This window comes from Alexandromys fortis, unplaced genomic scaffold (assembly GCF_014885135.2).
Source record: "Alexandromys fortis isolate MF-2015 unplaced genomic scaffold, M_Fortis_MF-2015_v1.1 scaffold_196, whole genome shotgun sequence".
NCBI classification, from domain to species: domain Eukaryota; kingdom Metazoa; phylum Chordata; class Mammalia; order Rodentia; family Cricetidae; genus Alexandromys; species Alexandromys fortis.
Window position 1 is genome coordinate 1,904,612 of NW_026068078.1, and position 24,326 is coordinate 1,928,937.

The 24,326-nt window shown below is 38.7% G+C and overlaps 1 protein-coding gene across 1 annotated transcript in view; it reads right to left on the reverse strand.

Annotated features, from left to right (window-relative positions):
- The window catches only part of Stpg2 (sperm tail PG-rich repeat containing 2), a 1,012,587-nt gene that overhangs the window by 880,927 nt on the left and 107,334 nt on the right, over positions 1-24,326 (reverse strand). The window contains exon 11 of the mRNA XM_050121746.1: positions 15,608-15,767. Coding sequence (XP_049977703.1) covers positions 15,608-15,767 — 160 coding nt within the window. The remainder of the gene's footprint in view (positions 1-15,607; positions 15,768-24,326) is intronic.

Here is a 24,326-nt window from a genome sequence, read left to right on the forward strand (position 1 = left end):
CAAATGCAAGTCTCATATATTGCTGGAGGAAATGAAATCACTAGATTCATTTAAGAAAACCATTAGACAATATCTGTTAAATAAAACATCCACAAACCATACAACTCAGAACTTTCATTCCCAGGAATATAATTAAAGGAAATATATTATAATTATATGTATCAAGAATATATATATATACTTATCAATCATATGTATCATGAAATATATATACTTATTGCTTATATGTATATACCTACCTACATACATATATATATATAAATGAATGAATATATATATGAATGCTCACCACAACACTGAGCAGCACTAAGAAAGCAAACCAAATTTATATCTGCAGTAAAATAAAGAACATGTAATACATTATTCTACTTAGGGTGGACTAAATATTGTTTATTGTTGTTTCCTGAAACAACATGGATTACAGACTGCAGATTTCAAGCTTCAGAGAAAGAAACCAGACAGAGAATAATACCTACTTTGGTATTCACCTCATACATGAATTTAAAACAGCCAAAGAAAATTAGTGGTGCAAGAGATAAAACAGTGGGAGCAACTTAGTGAGAGGCTGGAACTGGGGGTCATGGTGTGATGCTTCCTCATCTTCAAAGTGGTTACACAGGTGCTTCACAGAAAGAAATTCATTGAGAGATACAGTGAAAAATCATTGCTTCTTTGTGCATAATGCAAAATTTTGGTGTGTGGTGTGTTTTTTGTGTATGTCTATCATACACAAATGAGGGTGTGGGTGTTTACACACATGTGCACACCTTGGGAGGCCAGAACAGAACTTGTGGTGCCTTCCTCTATTGCTCAGATCTCTCACTGAACTGGAAGCTTTGCTAGACTGGCTGCCCTGGGAACTCATGGGGGCCTGTCTAGGCTCCAGTGCTGGAATTACAGGGCATGTACAGCCATTCACAGACTGAAATGTTTATTTTAAAATATTGATGGTTTTAAGGTTATGCATTATCATTAAAAAGTAAAGACAGAGAGATGTCCAGTAATATAAATTACAATTCCTGTTAATTGCTTTGTAACAAATCTACAATAAAATATTACATATAAAATATGATTCCTAAAATGCTACCATTTGGTAAGATAGATACACTGAACCTAAATTAGGATAATTTAGCTTTATGTGTGGAAAGAACACTTTTAAAATACACTTTCAGTCTAAATATGTCTTAGAATTCTACATCTCATTACACTTCCCCTAAATGCACATCTTTCTTAATAAAGAATAAGCTGCCCTCCTAATCTCAGGCCCGGGTGATGAAAACTTCTAACACAGTGACATTTTAAGTTATAGGATACTTTAATGCATTCAGGTAACCAATGCTGACTCTACAAAGTATCTACCAAAATCAATTTTTATCACTCAAATCTATTGCAATTAGAGAGCAATGCCAAGGCACTGACACACTAATGGGTTTCAAAATATTTCAGAAAGAAGAAGGAAATCGCAACATGTTTTAATTGAAATGCAGCTGTGATAAGGATGACAAAGTGGACGATCTGAGCCTTGCACATGGCCAGCATGTCAACCAACATTCTGCCTCCTTACAAACGCCAGCATAGAGTCTGGCTGCATTTTATATTTCAGCTGTCTTACACTAAATTAATTCTTAAAATTTACTTTATCTTTTAATAGAACAGGAATTGTTTGACTGTTCCAAGTATCTGATTTTTAATTTCGTTTTAGAACAAGAGTATAGCATTTCCAAAAAGGAGCCATTCTACAGAACTGGACTTGATTGAAAGGAATGTCATACCTGGATGAAATAGTCATATATTGAGTATATTCTACCTCAACAGTAAATTACATGAAAATGATGAAACTGGAATTAGAAAATGGACTGTTAAATTAACAGGGCAAAGATGATCATCTCCTGCTGGAAAAGCTGCAAGGACTATGTACAAGTAGAAGCAGGTCAAGGACGTCAAGATCCTTGGTTCTGTCCTTCCCTCTCTCCTTGACCAATTGTCATTTCATGAGATATTGGTATTTTCAGTGTCCTAATTTCTATCATTATGCTTCCTGTCGTATTCAATAAGTTGGGTTACAGTTGAAAATATGCTGCTGCTATTACTCCAGTAACTGCACATAGGAAAAACATTTTTAGTTGAAGGGGAGGGTTCCTGCAATGGAATTCCATAGGGATGCTTCCCCACTGTACCTGGCCCAAGTTCTCTGTGAGAGCACACTCCTCTCACAGATTTCTACAAAACAGAAAATTACCAGGCCAGCCAGGGAAGCAGAAACACATTCTAACTGGAACTCTTGGGGGCTATGCCTGACAAGGTCTCAGAAGCATCCCCTACCAGGCAACACACAGCCACCATACTCTCCTAAGAACTAGAGAGGACAACAGAAAACAAGAAACAAAACACCCACCCAACAAAGATAAGACTAGATATTAGTACCTAGAATTACAATCATCCCAAATTCACCTGCCTAGACACCAGTGCAAAAACACATTAATATCAGAATATGTCTCCTTTAGAGCCTACCAATCCTACCACAACAGGCTCTGTGAATTGCAATATAGCTGAAGCACAAAAAAGTCCTTAAAATATCTTTTATGAATATGATAGAGGTCCTTAAAGAGGATATGAATAAATTTGTTAATGAATCTAGGAAAACACAAACAGTAGAAGGAAATAAAAAGAATTCAAGGCATGCACCTGGAAATAGAATCAATAAGAAAACCCAACTGAAGGAAAGCTGACTACCCTCACCAAAAGAATACAAGAGATGGAAGAAAAAGTGTCAGTCATTGAAGACAATATAGAAGAAATGGATAACTCTAAAACGAAAATGTTAAATCTAAAAAATACCTGGCACAAAGCACACCCAGGAAATCCTGGGCACCATGAAAGGACCAAGTCTACAATTAGTAGTAAAAGAAAGAAGAAAAGAAATCAGGTAAAAGGCACAGAAAACATTTTCAATAAAATCATAGAAGAAAATTACCCTAAAATAAAGAAGGCATTGCCTATTAAAGTACAAAAAAGAATACAGAGCGTCAAATAGACTGAAACAGAAATGAAAATCCCCTCACCACATAATCATCAAAACATTAAATTACAGAACAAAAACTATACTTAAAGCTTCAAAGGAAAAAGACCAAGCAACACATAAAGGCAGACCTATTAGAACAACCTCTGACTTTTAATTGAGGACTCTATAAGGCAGAAGTGTCTAGATGGATGTGCTATAGGCTGCAAGAAACAATGTCAGCCCAGACTACTATACCCAGCAAAACTTGCAATCACATTAGATGGAGATTCTGTTGCATCTAAGAAACACACCTTAACATCTTTTAAGGATAATGTTAGGATGGTAACAAAGAAAACACATGTTTATTTTCACATAGTATATTAACTTTGCCTCACTATAGCAAATCTCTGAGAAAATAAGATAAAGGACAAGATTTGTTTGGGCTCAAAGTCTCAGTTCATGCTGGTTCCATTTTGTTCTAAGTCTGTAGTGAGGCTGAAAGTCATTGCAGGCAACATGTGGCAGAGCTAACCTGTTACCTATTGTTGGAAGAAAAAGGTCACTGGGGCATGTCTTACTCAGGTCCCTCCATCTTGGCCCAAAATTCCACTGAGCTATCAGTTCCAAAATATCTGTTCAAATTCTGAATCTACCAATGTATTACCTCCCTGAAAAAGGCAAAATTCTCATGATCCAGTCACAGCCAAATGCCCCAGACACAGTTTGCTTGAGGAAAACTATACCCAAACAATCAGGTGAGATTCTAGTTCAGAGAGGTAGGAGTAAAGGTGTGGGAGATCTATTTCACACTAGTATTCAAGGACTCTGGTCATCATTAATTCTGCGATCATTTCCAAGAGACTTTCTTCTTGGCTATGGGTATAAATATTCACCTAACAGACAGAAAAGCGAATGAAAGAGAAATGACAATAGATAATCAACTTAAAAGTTGCATTATTTCTTTTTGGAAGAAGGTGGTTTCGAGACAGGGTTTCTCTGTGTAGCTTTAGAGCCTGTCCTGGAACTCTCTCTCTCTGTAGACCACGCTGGCCTCAAACTCACAGAGATCGACCTGCCTCTGCCTCCCAAGTGGTGGGATTAAAGGTATGTGCCACCACTGCCTGGCAAAAGTTGCATTATTTCCATGCAATATTATGGATAAGAATGAATCATGATGCCCTACCTAAACAAAAAAAAAACCTTAAAAGTTCTGTGTCTGGTGTGGGGGCAACCAACGTCCTACAGACAACTCCACACTCTAACAGTGAGGTACTAGTCTGTAACAGCAATCCTGACAGTAGCCATAATAATTCACTTATAATCAGACACTCACAGGCTTTAATTTTCCACTCTGTATATGTGTAAAACACACAATTTATTAACAAATTTATTCATATCCTCTTTAAAAGCCTCTATCATATTCATAAAAGATATTTTAAGGACTTTTTCTTGTGTGCTTTCATTGTCATAATATAGGGACAATTTTACAGCAACTTCTCTCTGTAATATGATATTGTTAAAATTCACATACTTTCAGTGGTTTTATTGAATTCAATATGTCTGCTATAATGACATCTGTTTCCCTACAACTTCCAATTTCCAAATACTTCCATGAAAAAAAATGGCTATTTGTGGGAACTATCTACTTGTAAAGACAAAAGGAACCTAAGGAAATAAATAATCAGGTACTAACAAGTACTACAAAAGAACACTACCCTAGAGCCTGCATGAGGTATACCGTCATGTAAAGAACTTGAAGTACCAATTCCCATTAAATGATAAGGAAAACAGATCATCTGAATAAGTACTTACATATTTATCTGATATTCTCCATATATCAGGCTCTGGGGTACAAGAAAAAACAGACTTAACCCCTGCCTGCAAGAAGCCCTCAATGCCTGACATAGCACACTACTCAATAATCGTCTGTTGAATTGATGAATTCTTAATAAGACATAACAGAAAGCCAACATGTACCTCATGAAAATATAGTAAGAAATCTCATGATTTGATTATTATGCCATTACTCCACATTTAATAAAATGTTCCAGGAAGCTATTTTTATTAAAATTATCACATAAAAGAGAAAGTATTTTATTGCATTATAAAATACAAATACTATGCGGTCAATACTAACTACACTCAGGAGAGAGAGAGAAAGAGAGAGAGAGAGAGAGAGAGAGAGAGAGAGAGAGAGAGAGAGAGAGAACACATTTAGAAGAGGTCATAAATTTCAAAGGAGGTAGGAGAGAGGATTTTGTGGAATAATTTTCTTGTACACTGCAAAGAAATGTCACTTTGGTTGGTTTAATAAAGAGACGACTGGCCCATAGCTAGACAGGATTTCTAGGCACAGAGAATGCTGTGATGAAGATGGGGAAAGATGCAATGAGACGCTAAGGAAACAGGATATGCAGGAGGAGAAGGAAACAAGTCATCCACAGGGCAGCACCTAACTTAATGGAGAAGAGTTAATTTAAGTTGTAAGAGCTAGTTAGAAACAAGCCTAAGCTACCTACTGAGTTTTCATAATTAATAAAAGTTTGCACGTAATTTGTGATTTGGGAGCTGGCTGTTAGGAAAAAAATGTCTAGCTAGAGGAGGGCATGAGAAGAATTGGAGAAGGAGAGGAAGGGGCAAAAATAAAGTAAATATAGTATTCTCATATATAAAATTCTCAAAATAAATTAATAAATAAAAAATTACTTTAAAAAAGTATTTATTCATTTGTTGTCTTCTAAAAATGGCATTTTTTTTTACCAACCTACACAAGTAAAAGCTTTTTGTTTTGCTTTTCAAGACAGGGTTTCTCTAAAAGTAAAAGCTTTAAGCACATTATTCATTAAAAATTTGAAGATACAAGGTAATTCACTGCAGAGAGAAAAAATAAACCCTGAACCATGCTTTGTGCACAGTCACTCTTAGTTCTTCATGGACACTGGCTCTTCCAATGACCCTAGGTTCAACTTAACCCAGTTTGTTATTCTAAATCCTTACTTGCAAGACTTTTATTTTCTTTTGGATATTTTATGTCAGGTTGTAAACAAATTTAGGACGATTCTTTAATGTTTTCCTTTAGTTTACAGACATTTATTATAAGTTATATATTTGTTCCATGCATATTTTTAAATTTGTGGATTCAAAAGCAAGTTTAGTTCTAAAATGTTGCTCCTAATTATTCTCTATAATAAACTCGAATAAATAATCTGAGTAAGTCTGGCTATTGTGATTTCCAGTTCACTGCAATATCAGTTGACTTGATTTTGCCAATTTAAATTTTTAATTGAAAGATATACAACAAACACATGTCTAGTCTATGTTGATCCTCTTCTATTGTGTTATCTACATGACCATCTGAAAGATGCAAATGCCTGGGAGTTTCCCCTTTTGCTTCTGATATAGTCTCCTGAGATTACTTATAATCTCAAGGATTTAACCATATCCATTAATTATTCCTTCTTTTTATTCAACCCAGAAAACTCCCTTAGCTTTGTATGAGTTTCATATATACAAAAACTACTTCAATGCTTCAATGACAAATCAAGGGACTATAGAGATAGCTTAGCAGTCAAAAGCACATCCTGCTCCTACCAAAGACCTGAGTTCAAGTCCACATTGGTCAGCCTACAACGCCTTGAAACACTGGCTCCATGGGGATCCAATGCATATACTCATACACACATATGTAGTTAAAATAAATCCTCTTTTAAAGTCTTAAAATTTCATATTTAATATATTTTTCTCATTGGTAGACACTCTTTTTTGAGTATCTTCTCCATCATTTACCTCATTTCCTGTCCTTCCTCTTACACCATCCATATTCCTCTCTCCCAATGGCTCATTTGTTCCTTCTCAAATTCATTAATATAGTGTTATTATGTCATGGAAATATCCCATCCTGCTGGGCATTTTTTACTGTGGTTATTATGAAGGTGGTTTCTTAAGCTGTACGATTTAACTAAAACAATGATTTTATTTTTATATTAGTGTTAACTTAAATAGAATTTTGATGACTTTAGGGTTTTTAATAAATATAATAATGGATTGGGATGGAGGTTAGTTTAGTGGGAAAAATAATATAGACAAAGGCAGGATATGGTGCTGCCCTGCTCTGCAGGGGATAGAAAATAAGAACAAGGAAGTGTCACCCAACTAGGACTTAGGAGTAACCTTGAGGAGCCGTACTGACTGTGGCTTAGGTTACTGATTAAGGAAAACGACTGTGTCCCAGAAGTTAGACTAGCTCAAGTTCTTCTAATCCTACGCTGAGAAATGTGTCCATGGGTTTTGTTGTGCATCGTAGCTGAAACAAAACTTTAAATAATGACTTGAGGTTAGATTTAAACGTTTTTCTTAATGGCATTGAGGTACAAAATCTTGGGGAACAATTTAAAGTTTGGAAAGACACACTTTTAATAGTTGTGCAAGGGACTTGAGGTCAGGGAACAGGAACAATGACTGCCTGGCTGTCGCTGGCTGGTGTACTTCCCTTGCTAGGATAATTTGGTAATCAAAGGTGATGATTAATTCCTGTACCCATTTCTTCCCTCAGCTTTCTGATATATTTAAATAAAAGTTGGTAAGTGGGTATGCACCCTGAGGATTGAAAGTAAAGCTGACTCTTTTTCATATACAAAGTTTAAATTTATGATTCTTTTAAGGTTTGTATAAGATTATCTTCTAACATAATAATAAAGTGATTGATCCTTTCTTTGTAACTGCTAAAATGAAACCTTCCAGTAAAAGAACTGGTTGAGAAAAATATTTCACTTGCTCACACTCTGTTAATCTATAACAAGTTGCTTGGACATGAATGTATATGGGTTATTGGGAAAAGTTTGTCTTTCACCTGCATACATAAAATGTTTAATCATGTAAGAAAAATGGGAAACAGGTTTTTTACTTATATTAATTGTAATCATTCACTTGAAAAATAGAATGTAACCACATGGTAGTTTTTATATTGTTTGAAAGATTTTACTGGGTTTATAAGCTGTAAGGAAAAAATAAAGTTAGAAGGAAGACATCAAAAGAGACACAGAATGGATACATCTGAATAGAGGTAAGAAAAAAAGAGATAAAGAGAGAAATGATAGAAAGACACTGAAGGTGTGTGTGTGTGTGTGTGTGTGTGTGTCCCTTTTTCATCAACCCCAGAGAGTTAAGTTTTGCCCTGCTTGCTGGTCCCAGAGAATTAAGTTTTACTGGTCAGATAGAAAAATCAAATTGAGTGATGAGTTCACTGACTCCATGGCTCCTCCTCAATTTCTGAGCTGCAGAAGGTTGTTATTCACAGCATCAAAAAGTAATCATCAACCTCGCCTACCTACAAACACTACAAGCTGCAATCATGACAGGCTGGTAAGATATACCCAGCACTGGTGCAATAGTAACACAAATTTTATGGGAGCGCCAAGCACTTTTAATTTAATATAAGCCACAATCCATGGAATGAAACTCATACCTGACACTGTTAATGAAACAATGAGCCTGAGACTAGTTTGTGTGCCCTACAGGAAAGCTACTACTAATATTTTGCTAAATTAACATAGCAATCAAAATAAAATCTAATAACATATTGCCATATCCATTACACAAGTCTCATCAGAAAAGCTTCTTCTAGCAGTAGACAGTAATTAACATAGAAACCTACAACTGAGCAATGTGCACAGAGACAGAATTTGGAACACTTAGCTAAAATGGGATATCTATCATACTATCATACTCCTTTATTCAAGACTTGGAGATCTATGCTGGAGAAGAAGTGGAATAACTGGCCGGGCGGTGGTGGCACACGCCCTTTATCACAGCACTTGGGAGGCAGAGGCAGGAAGATCTCTGTGAGTCTGAGGTCAGCCTGGTCTACTAGAGCTAGTTCCAGGACAGGCTCCAAAACCACAGAGAAACCCTGTCTTGAAAAGACACACACACACACACACACACACACACACAAAAGGGGGGGCTTATAAGAGCCAGAGGTGGTAGATGATCCAAAGGAAGTAAGGTTTCCTAGACATAACTAGAAGGACTGATGTACGAACACAGAGACTGGGACAGCATGCACAAGCCCTCCACAGGGTCAAGCCAGACAAAATCCTAGTGTGAAGAAGGGCAAGTGAGCACAGATATCAACCTAACTGAAAACTTTTGAAATCAATAGCTTCTGGGAGAGTGATAATCAGTTTTCTTCAGCGGAATGATACGGGGTACAGCAACCACACTCCAGGGCGGCCTTACTCACAGGAGTAGTTGCCAGCACAAACAGATTCCATCTTACTCTGTATGTGCTTTTTCTTGTTGTTTGGATGGATGGATGGATGGATGGATGGATGGACGGACGGACAGATGGAATGGATGGTTGGTTTAGCTGCCTGGTTGGTTGGTTGGCTGGTTGGTTTGCTATTGTTTTGGTTTTTGTTTTGTTTCGAAGAGAAAGAAATAATATGAAGTTGGGTTGGTAGAAAGTGGAGAGAAGTTGGGAGGAGTTGGGGGAGGGGAAGAATGTGATCAAAATATATTATCTAAAAATATTTTTAAGTATTTTCTTAAGAAAATTAATACACATGTACTTAATATGTGGTTAGTTTTATCTACAATCTATGTTTATTAACAAATCAATCATTCTTAACACATGTATAAAGAGGAGGTATTTAAAATTAGAGGGTACCTAAAAAAACAAATACAATTTGAGGTTGAAAAGGTAATGAAATTTTTTAATTTTATGCTAAAATAAAATAAACATATTGCAAAAATTGAGTCTCATATTCCTCATGCCAGGATTACTATTCATTCAAACATCTCAGGGAAAAATGCAATCGAGCATTCCTTTTATAGGAAAAACAAACAAACAAAAACCACTCCATGTTTACTGTAAACTGTTAACAGCACTCAGTGTGAGGAAAGAGCTGCATTTGGACAAGCTTTATAGTACTTTGAAAACTAGAATATTACACGTCACTGAGAAAATAGAAGAAATAATTAGTTTTCACACTACAGTGATTTTTATATCAAAGGTATTACTTATGATTATTAAAAGAGTGAAAAAATAGCTTCATGGAATATGTTCAATTAACTTCCAGGATAAATTATATTTATTTCTTAAAATAATTTCCTTTGGGTATCTGATGCATAAATCATAATGTTATCTTCCTGAGAAACGATCTACACTTGCACAGTAAAGTCAGTCACTACCTGATAGGTTGAAGCGATGAATATTTTCTTACAGGTATTGTACTGCTGTGATAATCACTCAACTTCACAGTGGATTTCTAATAAAAAATATACTTTAAATTTCAAGTTTTTTCTTCATTCAGAAATTTGAGAGTATCACGTAGGCCTCTCCCTCCTCTCCTCCAACTGCAATCCTCCAGTCTTATCCCCATCCCTGTAACAGACCTGATGCAGCTTCTCTTCCTCCTCTCCCTCCTTTCCTCCAACTGCAATCCTCCAGTCCTTCTTACCCCATCTCTGTAACAGACCTGATGCAGCCTCCTTTCCTCTTTCCCTCCATGCCTCACCGCAGAGACCTCTCACACAGACCTTCTCCCCCAATCTACTACTGCCACCGATCCCCTTCTCTCAGCCACCAGCTCCTGACGACAACTTCCTGGAAACCCGTGGGTCACATCTCCCAGGCAGTGTAGTCGTATCCACTCTCCTTCCTGTCCTCCACTCCATCCACCAGTTACCTCCAGCTCTGGAGCTCACTGCCTGCTACAGAGAGGGGGTTTGTGTAGCTCACAGTGGCACACCCAGTTTTCCTCCTTCCTGTGGGCCTTCTCGGCATCCCCCTTCCAGACCATCCTTATCATTGACCCCACCTGTAAGCTCCCAATACCTAAAGACAAGTTCTACCTGTTTAGTTGTCGATAAGAAAGTTACAATCCATATAACCAAAGAGGTTAGGTATAGAGTAAGGGTCTAGGGAGGAGGGATGGATAACTCTATGAAGGTAAAATACAATAGATAGGTGTGGACAGATGAGACAAAGAATGAAAAAGGATGGCTCAGTGGGAAAGAGCACAAGCATGACAAACTAAATTCAATCCCAGAAAACAAACAGTAGAAAGAGACTGATTCTAGCAAGCTGCACACTGTGGCAAGAGTATGTGAGAACGCACACACATGCACGCACGCGCACACACACAAACACACTGATGATTACAATTAATAAAATGTAATAATAATCATTTAAAAAATGTAAATATCCTGAGTACCATGATACATGCTGACAATTGCAGCACTGAGGAGACAAAGCCATGAGCATCTCCAGTCTGAGGCAGCTCTGGGCTGCATGTCATGATAAGGAGAAATAAACCAAAACAAAGGAATAAAGGAACATATGTGTTTTCTCAGACACTCTGGGAACTTAACCAGGAGGGTTTTGAGTGTGTGATTTTTAAGGCATCTGGGCTAACAGCAAAACCCTATCTAAGAAAAGAAAGAACTATAGATTGATTTTTTTTTATTTTGAAATTAAGGCATTTAATTTTTCTTCAAGATTTTAAGAAAAAAACTCTTAATTTAATCTTTGTGCGTGTTTGTCTGATGTGAGTGTGGGGTCATATGTGAAGGTCAGAAGACAACTTGTGGAGGTGGTTCTTTCCTTCCACCTTTACCTGGAATCTGGAGACAGAATTCAGGTCACAGTCTTACTGGGCAAATGATTTTACTTGTTGAGCTATCCTGCTGACATGAGAAACTATTCTTAGATTGATGAAGAAAAAGAAAAAGAAAAACAAACTTTTTCAAAAGTGAGCCTTTTGGAGTTACTCAAAAGTTGCTTTTGCGGTGAGGCTTCCTTCCATATCACTATCTAAAGGACTCACATCTCACTCTGAACCAACTCCTCTGCATCTCCTACCTCTCCGCACAGATGTGATGTCTCTCTGACTGCATCATTTCTTCTGTCTCTCATGCACTTTCCCATCTGGCTCATTCACTTAGCTGATATANNATATACACTCAAGTCAACTGAACCTCGCTTTTCTTTTAGGAATTAAACTTTAATTTGGTAACTGCCATCACTAGTGCTACAAGTGCTGGCCATTGACAACTCCACTAGGATGACCTTAGAAACAGAATCTGGGGTCAGACATATATATTTGAACTTTTCTTCCAACTTGTCCTTGAAGAAGACTGCTAGTTTATTACACAGCCACCTCTAAGGAGACTCTCCAACTTTCTACTCTCAACAATGTTTTCACCACCCACTTTCTCTTTAAAATTGCTAGGCATTCTCCCTACTAAATGTTCCAAAGCAGGTCAATATAAGAGGTAAAGTAATATTTAAGTACTTTTCCACTTAGCAATTTCACATTACCTGAGTTGGATCAATCACAAAATCATTTACATACCCATGAATTAAAACTTGGGGTAATAAAAGGAGATTGCTTTATAATGTGATACACCTCATTTAATAATTTCTTCATTAAATGATTCTAATGTGTTTTTATTGGTTACACAACATTTAATGGAATACAGCATACTGATTGCAAATATACTCTCTCCCTGTTTAATTTAGACTAATGAAAATGAGTTTTATCTTTCTTAAATATATGCAGTCAAAGGAAAGCCTTCCTTTGTAATTAAGACAAAATCCTTCCATACCTGTTAAAGTGTTAAAGCCATTTAAAATAAAAACACGGCAATAAAATGCCGAGTCAGTAGATAAATACTTTATAAATCTGTGAATCTTAGAAGATTGTTCATCTATTTACCAACTTCTGTTCTTAAATCTTTATCTACAAATATAAAAAGCCAAGAAATTGGTTTTAATTTTCAATTTTATTTAAAAGTAAAAAAAGATAATAAAATCTATTCTTTCATTCTAAAAAGCATAGCCCTCAAAATAATCATAGCAAATAAGCATCCCATATTCTTAAACTTAAATAGTCCTACAGTTTCATTTCTACATATAACATAGTACCATAAAATTTTTTGACATATAATGAATTTTTTATTTATATGAAAAGGTCCATTTCAGACGTATTAAAGTAAAACAAGGGGCTAGGGAGCTGGCTCAGCAGTTAAAACCATTTATTGCTCTTGCAGAGGACCTAGGTTCAGTTCCAAGAACCCACAACCACCAATTCACAACTACCTGTAACTCCAACTCCAGGGATCCAATTCCCTTCTTTGCCTCTATGGGCACCAGGAACACACCAGGTGCACAGACATGCATGCAGGCACTTACACATGTACATAAAATAAGAATAGCTTTTTAATTAAGTAAGTAAAACAAAACTACCAATGACTAAATAGCAATCAGAATAAACAATTGTCACTACTTTCTTTCTAACAGGTGTGTGATATGAAAGGACACCATTCATTCATAAAACAAACACTGACATGGGACGTGAAACAAACTGAACGCTTATCATTATGCTTTACTGTAAAGTTACTATTCTTGAAAAGTATGAAATATATTTGTTTGTCTCTGGCAAAGGTTAGACCTATTCAGAACTGCAAGTAGAAATGAGGTAGTTACATCAGAAAATACGTAGATGGGGACTGAAGGGACTCTGGCAAGTTCCAGCGTACCAAGCATGGCTCTGGCAGGTCTTGCCCTTCTCCCCAGTCCCCTCTGCCTTGCTAAAACCATTAGACTATATTCCTAAAGCTAGCCACAGAGATCTATTCCATTATTTGACCACTTCCTCCTCCTGAGACTGACTACCAAAGCCCCCTTTGGTTCACCTAATAAACATGTCCAAATAAGATTAAAACACCTCATCCTAACACGAGGTTTCCCCTTTTGCCTTATAAATAGCCGTTTGCTTATATGCTATGTCTGTCTCCTCTCTGCCCAGAGGCAGTCTTCTGTCCTCTGGGACAAATACCCTTTCTCCCTTTTCCTTGTCCCCTTCCCCTTCTCCCTCATCCTCTATCTCCTTTACGTCACATCTTAGTTCGTTCTAACACAGACTTCTCTTTTTCATCCTCTTAAAAATTACACCGGCAAGGTCATTTGCTGTTGTTTTCTGCCTGAACCAGAAAGTAACCACATTAACCTTTTTTTTCTGATTCACGAAAGATCTCTCTGTGAAAACAGGTGTTTTAAGTGTGGTTTGTGCTTAAGCTGGTGTCTGGGAGGAAACCCCTTCTGTGCAGGGGCTCCTTCAATAATGATAAATATATCAAAAGAAAGAACTTTTTCATACTAATCAGTTAGGAAGCATCACCACTACCAGCTGCATTTTTAATGTTGACGTAGAGCAAAGCTGAAGCTTGACAATGCAGCAGTAGTGCAGGGGTCGGCTGTCTTGCTGAAGTGCAGCAGAGGTAACACCAGCTTTCCCAGAGCAGTAAACGGTGGGGATGCTGAGTATAGCCCCTGCCATCTCGCATGATTCCTAAGGCCTCCTGAGGTGCCACTGGCCACAGACATCAACAGAGACACCAGCTGCGGCTGGACCATAAACCCAGACATGGTCCTTGGTAGCAGTTGAGGCCCAGAGGACATCCTGACTCTGGGTGGAGGGAGCGGTCACTCAGCTGGGAATGATTCCAGCAGTTGTGTGGTCACCAGACACCACCAAGGACTCAGATTGTGACCTCAACCCTGAGCCTCTATGGGACCATTAGTGGCAGTGAAGATCCCAGACTTCAGGTCAGACCCCCAGCTGTGGTAGGTCCACGAATCCCAACATGGTCTTTAGCAGCAGCTGAGTCTGGATGTCACCACTGCTCCAGTGGCAGTATGAGACTGAGACACTCACTTGGCTCTTGATCTTGGGTGAGTGCACAGACTCTGTCTGCAGTGAGGTCAGGCTAAATCATTTTTATAACTCTCAACTTTCAAATATTATTTCTCTGTATATTCACTGCTGGACTAGTCACTTCTCTCATTACTGTGACCTAATCCTGACAATAAGCAATTTAAGGGGAAAAGGGTTACTTGGGTTCATGTTTTGGGCAATGCAACCCATGATAGTAGGGAAGGCATGGTCACAGGACCAGCTCCTATCCACCGCACATGAGAACACATGCTCTCATCTCCCTGGACCAGGAAACAGAAAAGGCCAGTATTCAGCTGACATTCTCCTTTTTCATCTTCATCCATCCCAGTGCCTCAGCCTCTCAGAGGCCACCATCCTCATCATGGCAGGCCTTCCTGCCTCAGGTAATCCTGTCTGAGAACACACACATACACCTACACATGTGCTTCACCAATGCCTTGGGCATTTCACAATTTCAATAAGTTGACAAAGCTAACTTTGAGACTGCATTCTTGACATTCAAGAGTACCCAATAAGTTTATGTAACTGGCATGTATTTCTTTTATTATATTGATTTCCAAATTGGAGAAAAGTGACTTTCTCCTTTAATAACGTCTTATGTGCTAAGAGTTTTGTGTTTTTCACAAAACCGAATGCCAGATGAATTTATTATCTTAATAAAATGTCTTTGGAAGAATAAGGAGACATAAACCTTAGACAAATTTTACATTTGAAAATAAAAAGTCTCACATTTTTCACTCTTCCCTGTTTTCCTTTGGAGGGGAGTCTGTGTACTTTAAGTACTACCATCCGTGAAGTGACTGTAGTCACCCATTCACTATGAAACTGTGGCTTCTCCTCAGCCTCAAAGAACAGTCATCCTTACCTGGCCCATCATCGACTTTCCCCAGGCACCGAGGAGTTGCACTCAAGAACGAAGAATGCTTTTTTTGAGCCACTGCACTACGAGGTGGCATGTAGTTGTGCTTAACTTGGGACATGTCATACGATTTCTGAACATCATAGCTGCCTGGAGCTGGCATCATCTAGAAAGAAACGTGAGAGATGAGCATGGGCACACTTTATATGAAAGACATCCAGCTACATGCTAGATGAGTGTTCACGCTTAGCAAAAGCACTGCTTAGAAATATATGAAAATGTCTTTAATTGCAAACAGAAATTGTAATCATCTTTATAATACAATTAAAACCCATTATCCAAAAGTAAAGAAAATAGAATCATGAAATTAAGTTCAGAATACTTTAAAGAGTAGACCTCATGACATTGATCAGATGCCCATATTCAACTTTAATGATGAACACTGAATTCTATACAAGACTCAGAACAATGAGGATGTGTTTTCATAGACAGTAAAGCTATCCCTGCCTTACTATTCTGAACCAGCATACTTGACTTGTTTGCAAAATGAGGCTGCTTCTTTCATTTTTAATAGGTTCCAATTAAGTTGGAAAGCTTCTGCTTTCATCATTTACTGTTCTTTATATGATATGCAGCTACATTTGCATTTTAATCAATATGAACCACATATTAATTATGACAATAATTCTAAACTAAAATACAAATGTCATGTACTAGGTGCATAATTAATGCCTTAAAGTATTACCTAATTATCTCAATGAAAACTTTTTTTAAAATTCTGCACAAATTATTTTGTATGCTATATTATTTTTTAAATCAATTCACCTACCATATGCATTAAAAAACTAAAACATTTGGGGGCTGGAGAGATGGCACAGTGATTAAGAGCAATAGAAAAGCTTCCAGAGGCCCCAAGTTCGAATCTCACCACCCACACAGTGGCTCACAATCATCTGTAACTCTAGTTCCAGGGGATCTGACACCTCTTCTGGCCTTTCTGGGTGCCTGGCATGTACATGATGTATAGGCATACATCATGTAAATACCCACACACATAAAAATGATAAAACACTAAAATGTATAAGTTTTAATGATTTACTGAAATACAAGGGAGTATTTTGGTTAACTATCTGATGCTTGTTTGCTGTGTGAACTTAAACTAACTACTCAACTTTGTGACCCTCTGGCTGTTTAATAAAATGAAAATAATTGTATAAATCATAGAGATAGTACAAGGACAAAACAGGTCTACAAAAGTAAAACACGAAGACTTGACTGTACAGAAACACTAATGTACCTTACCATTCTAGAAAAATACTAATTCAATGTAAGTTCAAACACAAGGCTAACCAAACAGAGTTTAGGTTACTAGAGAAGTTGTTGGTGCTTTTCCTACAGAGAAAGAAAAATCTAGTTGTGCTTACCAGAAAACTTATGCGCTGCTTGTTTATTAACCTGACTTATCTTATTATCTTTAGTCTGCATCTTACCTGAACAACGTATTAATTGTTAAGTAACTATCCTCAAACAACGCTTAGTATGTTTAATGTGGAACTCTGCCTAGTAGCAAGAATGTAGTTATTCCAGTATTTAGTGCCCTGAATGAGTTGAGAAGCAAGGCAGGAAAAGAATCCCATGTGCATAAGAACATGCCACCTTTCTTGTGATCCTTAGGATTTTATTCAGCTTACAGTCCCAGCTAACAGTCCCCACTTCTGGGAAGTCACTGAGTTAACTTGAGGCAACTAGATGCATCTACAGTCCAGAAGAGAGAGACAGACTAAGTGCACGCATGATTGCCAGAGTGGAGCCCACTCTCCTTTTCATTCAGCCCGGGGTCCAGCCCAGGACATGGTGCTGCCGACATTAAGGTTGGGTCTTTCTGCTTCAATTGATCCAACTAAGTATTTCCCTCACAGACCTAACAGGCAATCCCAGTTTAGACAATTCCTTATTGAGACTGTCTTCCCATGTGATTCCAGATTGTGCCAAGTTGACAACACCAAGCCTACTATTTGAACCCTGGTCATGTATCAGTTGAATTTCCTTTCCAACACAAAAAGCTAAAAATATCTGATTCTCATTTTCCTGATCTCATTTTCTTTTAAAACTAGGGCAAAAATCTAGGTCATAGGCTTAAACGCTACCCTTTCAAAGAAGCAGAGAACATTAACATTTCACGCTAGTGAGGAGACTGGCAGAACTGGTGGAAACTCTTCCCAGGGACGGCAGACAAAAGCAGAAATGAGAGAGCATATGAGAGATTTGAGAGGTCTGATTTTTAAAAAAGTGAATGTCAAGCTCCTGACCTCCACCTCCGAAAGTCAAGGACCCCACCAAGCACTGGTACAGTTAATATTTGTAAGATTCTTAGGGTGGCATGCTGGGGTTTACTGTGACCACTACCATCACAGTCACCATCTTCATCAGGATGGCCATGCTGAAGCCTTCAATGAGACCCCCACATCAGAAAAGAGATGCTAGTTGGACATTGGTAGAAAATCCCTCTAGTATGTTAATCTGCAAACAGAGAGGACAAACAATTCCATCCCAGGAAGTAAACAAACTCACTGGCTTCAACCACCTTGCAGGTAAGGGAGTCAACCTGCTAGCACTCTGTACAAACCACTTCATAAACTTTGTGACATCATTCGGTACTCTCTAGTTCAAAACCATGAGAAAATACTCATATTCAGAATCGCTAAAGCTGCTCACTTTACAACCCCAGGTGCCAGTTCCTAGTGTCATCCAAAATAAGAATTTTCAAATTCCAGTGTTTGCTGTGACTCTGACATATGGAATTTCCTGTATGATCTGGCCCCAGCCATGTGGAAGTGTGCATGGGTTCTGATCTTCCAAACCCGTGATCACCAGCACTGACTTCACTGTTAGTACCCTCAACCCAGCTAAAGACTCAACTGAGCATCTCTCCCATGAGCTGGCTCTCATGCTGTAACAAATTGGCAATTGGACTTGAGTAATCTATATCCACCTGTGCTGTGGACTGCTTCTGCGATCCAGGATTTCTTCTGGGAGCTTTATAGAATGGATTTGTGAGGATGAACTCAAAAAAATATACACGTGGAAGCCTCATGAACCCAGTAAGAACCCAAGACCCTCAGCATCCCACAGCAGTGTCAGTCTCTCTTCTCTGAAATGAGCTGAAATGGCTTTGGGCAAAGTCAGCAGGTTAACACCATGATAGACAAGTTGCACCCTGAGAAACTGGCCACTAGGATGCATACCAATCCTTATATTACATGACTGCTCGAGCTTCTATTCTTAGTTTTCAGGCTGGGTGGTGCAGACAGCCCCGCTGAGCCCAGAGACCTAGTGTTACTGCCATCAGAAACTCTTGCGGGGGAAGCACCCCATAGGACTCTTTCTTTCTCCATAGCTCCTCAATGTACTTGTATCAGCCATTTCAGCACATCTGATGGTGGCTGGCAGAGGGAAAAAAGGAAGCTTTTTATTCTTTACATTTGTTACTTAGGCTATTTATTGCTTTCTCTTGAAATATAGCACTGCGGGATGGCCTGTGAGATTCCAACATTTAAACTGCACCTACCTAATTAGGTGAATGTAATGAATGCCTCAGTACTTGTGAGTTCCGTCAATCTTCCCTTTACCTATGTGTGCAGCTGTGCCTTTGCAACTAAGACTGGATTGTTCTGGCAATTTAACCTTTGAATAATACTGACAGAGACTATTTATTTATAAATTGCTTTTTATCTCAAAACTGTTACTGATGTATCAACTTGGTAACATTTTATTCCTAGTTTAAGATTATTGGAGAGCTGCAAAGACAAGGGGATTTTATGCACCAAACTCAAGAAGAGGAGGAGCACTTGTGAGCCAGCCAGGAATTCAGGTTGTTTCCTTCCCTGTGGGCATTTACTAGGTCTCAGCAAGGTTTAAAGAACGCGTTTGTCAAGGATTGGAAGGATTGGAAGGATTGGTCTAAGGGAAAGTGGAATTAACAGAGCTTCACAAGGTCACATAGATTAGAATAGAGGAATAAAAACCAGGGAAGCTAAAACCACAGCTGGAGCTTACCACGGAGCATTTGAAAAATGCCTCAAGTGGAAAAAGGACTGAATTCTGAAAGGCAGAGAGTAAATTCACCTGCAGATAAGTGGTTCTTAGGATCCACATTATAGCAAGGGCCAAATAGATTCTGTGCTTACTAGTTCTATGTCAACTTGACACAAACTAGAGTCATTCGGGAAGAGGGACTCTCAGTTGAGAAAATACTTCAATAAGACTGGCCTGTAGACAAACATATAATGTGTTTTCTTAAATAATGATCGATGTGGGAGTGCCCAGCCCATTGTGGATCATGCTACCCCTGGACAGGTGGTCCTGGATACTATGAAAAGCCAAACTGAACAAGAAATGACAGCAAGCCAGCAAGCAATATTCCTCTATGACCTCTGCTTCTTTTTAGTTCCTGCACTGACTTTACTGGACGATGGACAGCAAGCTTTAAGATGAAACAAACCCTTTCCTCCCCAGGTTGCTTCTGGCCATGCTCTTATATCCCAACAATGGAAACACTAATTAAGACAGATACTAACTTCCTTCTTATGATGGTTGCCATATTTTGAATATGAGTAGAGAAGACAACTAAAAAGTAAAGCTGAAAGTATCTGAAGGACTATTAAAAATAGATCTTTCTATGTGAACTGGAAAAGCTAGACAGGAAACTGGAAGGAAGACTGGGACAGGGAATAGATGAGAGATGTGGACTCTGAAAGGTAGAGTGTGGGATCCAGAGTACTTGCTTAGGACTTCTGGTAGGTTGAATAAAAATGTCCCTATAGACTCATATATTTGAGTGCTTGCTCATTGAGGAGTTGTATTACTTGATAGTGATTAGGAGGTGTGTCTGGAGTGAATTTAGGGGTTCCAAATGCTCAGGCCAGGCCCAACATCTCTCCCTCTTCCTATTGCCTGCTGATCCAGAAATAGAACTTTCTGCTACCTCTCCAGTACCATGTCTGCCTTATGTGGCCATGCTTCCTGCTCTGACCATAATGAACTAAACAACTGAAAATGTAAGCCAGTCATTTAAAGAGTTATTGTGATCCTGGTATCATTTCACAGAGTAATGTTCTGCTCTATCCCCCTCCCTCAGAGGTAAGCCTTTTCTATCTCCCTCTCCAAGAGGCAGCTTTGGTCTCTCCCTTTTCCCCACTTCTCCCCTTCCCCCTTCTCTGTCTCTCTCTGTGTCTCTGTCTCTCTCTCCTCTTCTCCCCCTTTCACCTTTCCCCTCTATAACCCACTAATAAATATCCAACCTCACTCTGCATGGTGTGCCTATCTACAGGGCCACCACGTTGCTCCCTGCCCAGGACCAGCTGCCTTCAGAGATCTGGCATAGTCTCATGGCATGCCCATTCATCTTCTCTCCTCATGGTCTTGTGTGCCATCCCTGCCTAGGACTGGCTGCTCTCAGGACCCTAGGCTGCCCTCAGGACCCGCCACCCACTGCTTCCACTCGGGGACCTGCAGTGTTTCTGCTGCTGCAGCCACTTGGGTATCTGCAGCATTTTTACTAATCCATTACACACAGTATTATAGTAATGACTAAGATAGAAGTTAACTGTCACTAGGGAAAGAGCCTGTTGTGGTATACATGCTTAATATCAAAACCACACAGCAACACTCATGCCATACATGAGATAATGTACTAGGCAATTAAAAAACTACTTCTTTCCAGTTAGAAGAAACATGTCCTCCTACTTCTGTTTCTAGCGATAGTTATTATTCATAACATACTTTATCTTTAAAAGCAATTTGCTATGATTCACACTAAAAGTGAGTTTATTATGCTTTGGGTTAATGTGTAATTCATTGTAGTTATTATTTCATGACTAAGAGTTTACATTAAAATAGTCTAAGATTTTAGCCTACAATTTCATCTTAAGTATCTCAAATACATAATTTAAAAAGTCACTAAGAAATTCTTTGATAAAACGTTTGTCATACTTGTGAAGTGACTTAAGAAGACTTCAAGCAGTGGGGCAGAGGTGGCGCATGCCTTCAATCCTAGTGCTCGGGAGGCAGGGGCAGGTGGATCTCTGTGAGTTCGGGGACAGCCTGGTCTACAAGAGATAGTTCCAGGACAGGCCCCAAAGTTACAAAGAAACCCTGTCTCAAAAAAGAAGAAAGAAAGCAAGAAAGCAAGAAAGCAAGAAAGCAAGGAAGAAAGAAAGAAAGAAAGAAAGAAAGAAAGAAAGAAAGAAAGAAAGAAAGAAAGAAAGAAAGAAAGAAAGAAAAAAGAAGATGAAAACTTCAAGCTTTCAACCAAAGCTTTCAATCAAAATCCTCACAGCGAAAACTGCAGGTCATAATACAGTGAGGTTTGCTAGAATATGCAGAAGGCTTTGATTAAAGCAATTTACCAGTACATTTATCCACATTGCTTAATTGAGGCTTTATAGAGAAGACATTCAGATGATAATCAGATCATCTTTGTTAAACACACTGCAGATTGTAATTAAGAGCATGTTGTCCTTGCTTTTTTTCAGCATCTCTAATATTCATCATTGTAAACACACACCTGTGGCGATATTTGAATTTGAAAACACTGTCTTACTTTAAAAGAAAAAAATACTTAAGAGACAGAAATGCAATTGCATTGTTAATGATGGCCAATAGGTAAAAACAGAAAACCCTGGCTTGATCTTCATGTTCCCTTCACACATGAGATACTAGACTATATACTAATTCTGTTTTACTAAAGGAGCTAGAACGATGCACTATTGTGTGGCACATGATCCTGAGGAAAGACCAGACAAAAGTACTACAGGCAGAAACGACTCCACCTGGTTTCTCTAGTAAGGCATTTCAGTCACAATTTTCCAACTGCAGGATAATCCAACTTTTCATCTCAAAATACACTTTTTGCCTTCCTTTACCCACAGCAATCCAACAATCTACTCTTTCTCACCTATTTGCAGTAGTGATTACTTATTTGGCCAGGCCTAACATTACAAAACTGGCCCTTCATTTTCTATCTTTCTTCCATATAAAATCAAGATGATAATCATTACATCTCTCTTACCTGGCAGCATTCCTTTTTTATCATCTTCAATCATATAATACATCTCAACCACAGCCTCTCCTCCTTCCCCTCCTCCCCCCCCCCCCCCCCCGACCTCTCCTCTTACCCAGATCTACTGCTTCTCCATTTCCTTCCAGAAAAGAGCAGGCCTCCCATTGATAACCAAATATAGCATAACATGCTTCAATAAGACTAGGCATAAGTGCAGGTAGGCTACCCTCTCCACGAACTTCAACACTCTCTCATTCTCTCAGTACCCCGCACACCCTTCCCCCAGTCCTCAGCCCTTCTACTTGCAGCACCCCAACCTCCAACCAGGCACAGACTCCCCGCACTACCAGAGACCAAGGAAACTGGGGGAAGTCCAGGTAGGCTGCCTATCCACCAAATCCCTCCCACTGTCTCAGCCTCTGCCCACCCTCTATCACTAGTTCCCCACCTTCCTAGTCACCATATCCCAGTCCCCATCTGGGGTGGAGACTCCCTACACTACCAGAGACCAAGCAAAATAGAAGTCCAGGTAGGCTGCCTGCGCTCCAAATTCCCTAACTCTCTCAATATCTCACCATTCCTCTACCGGATCACCAGTCCTGTGTCCTCCTAGTTGTCTCACCTCAACCTTCTACTGGGGCAGAGATGCCCTGTTAATACCAGAGACCAGAGACTGCGAGAAGCCCGGGTCACACTGACCAGAAAACCAGAAAGGAGACAGAAACCAAGGGGAAAATAGCCATTCAACAATGACAAATTCAAAAACTGGTACCCAGACCTTTTTTATCCCACACCAAGATGTCTAGAGACCAACATAAGAATAGAAGCAACAATAGTCAAGGCAGTATGTCAGTACCAGAACCAAACTATCCTACTACAACAAGTCCTGAATTGTTGTGCAATATTATTTTAAGATGTATTACACTCATTTATGCAGGGGAATATTTGTTTAATGTTGCAAAGATGGGCTGCATTCTTTTATGTTACATTTGTTTAACTCTGTGAAGCTGTATTATTTTTCCTGTATAAAATATCTGATTTGTCCAATAGAGAGCTGAACAACCAATATCTAGGCAGGAGAAAGGATATGTGTAGGGCTGGCATGCAGAGAGAACAAATAGAAGGAGAAATCTGGGAAGAAAAGATTGAGGACTGAGAAAAGGAGAAGTAGAAGAAGAAATCAGGGTCCAGACACCCAGCTACACAGCAAATCAAAAAGTAAAAAGCAAGGAAAGGAATACAGAACAGAGAAAGATAAAAATTCATAGCCAAAAGATAGACAGGCTAACTTAAATTTTAAAAATTATAAAAGCTGGCTAGAAATAAACCAAGCTAAGATTGGAAATTCATAAGAAAGAATAAGTCTCTGTGTATTTATTTGGGAGCTGGCTGGTGGTCACCCCAAAGAATCAAAAAGAAAAAAACAACTACATTTTAACATACTGATGTGAGGCTCCAATATCCTTAGAGCCAGAGAAAGTTGAAAAAAGAGATATAGCTCCTTTAAGAAGTTCTACCTTATAGCAGAGCATTTACGCAGCCTTTCCCATGCTTCATAGAAACAAAATACTAAGCCAAGAGGAGGACTCAGCTGTAACTTAGGAGTTTAAAGTTTGCTCACAAGATCAAAATAAATAACTAAATAAATAAATGCTAAAAGTTAGG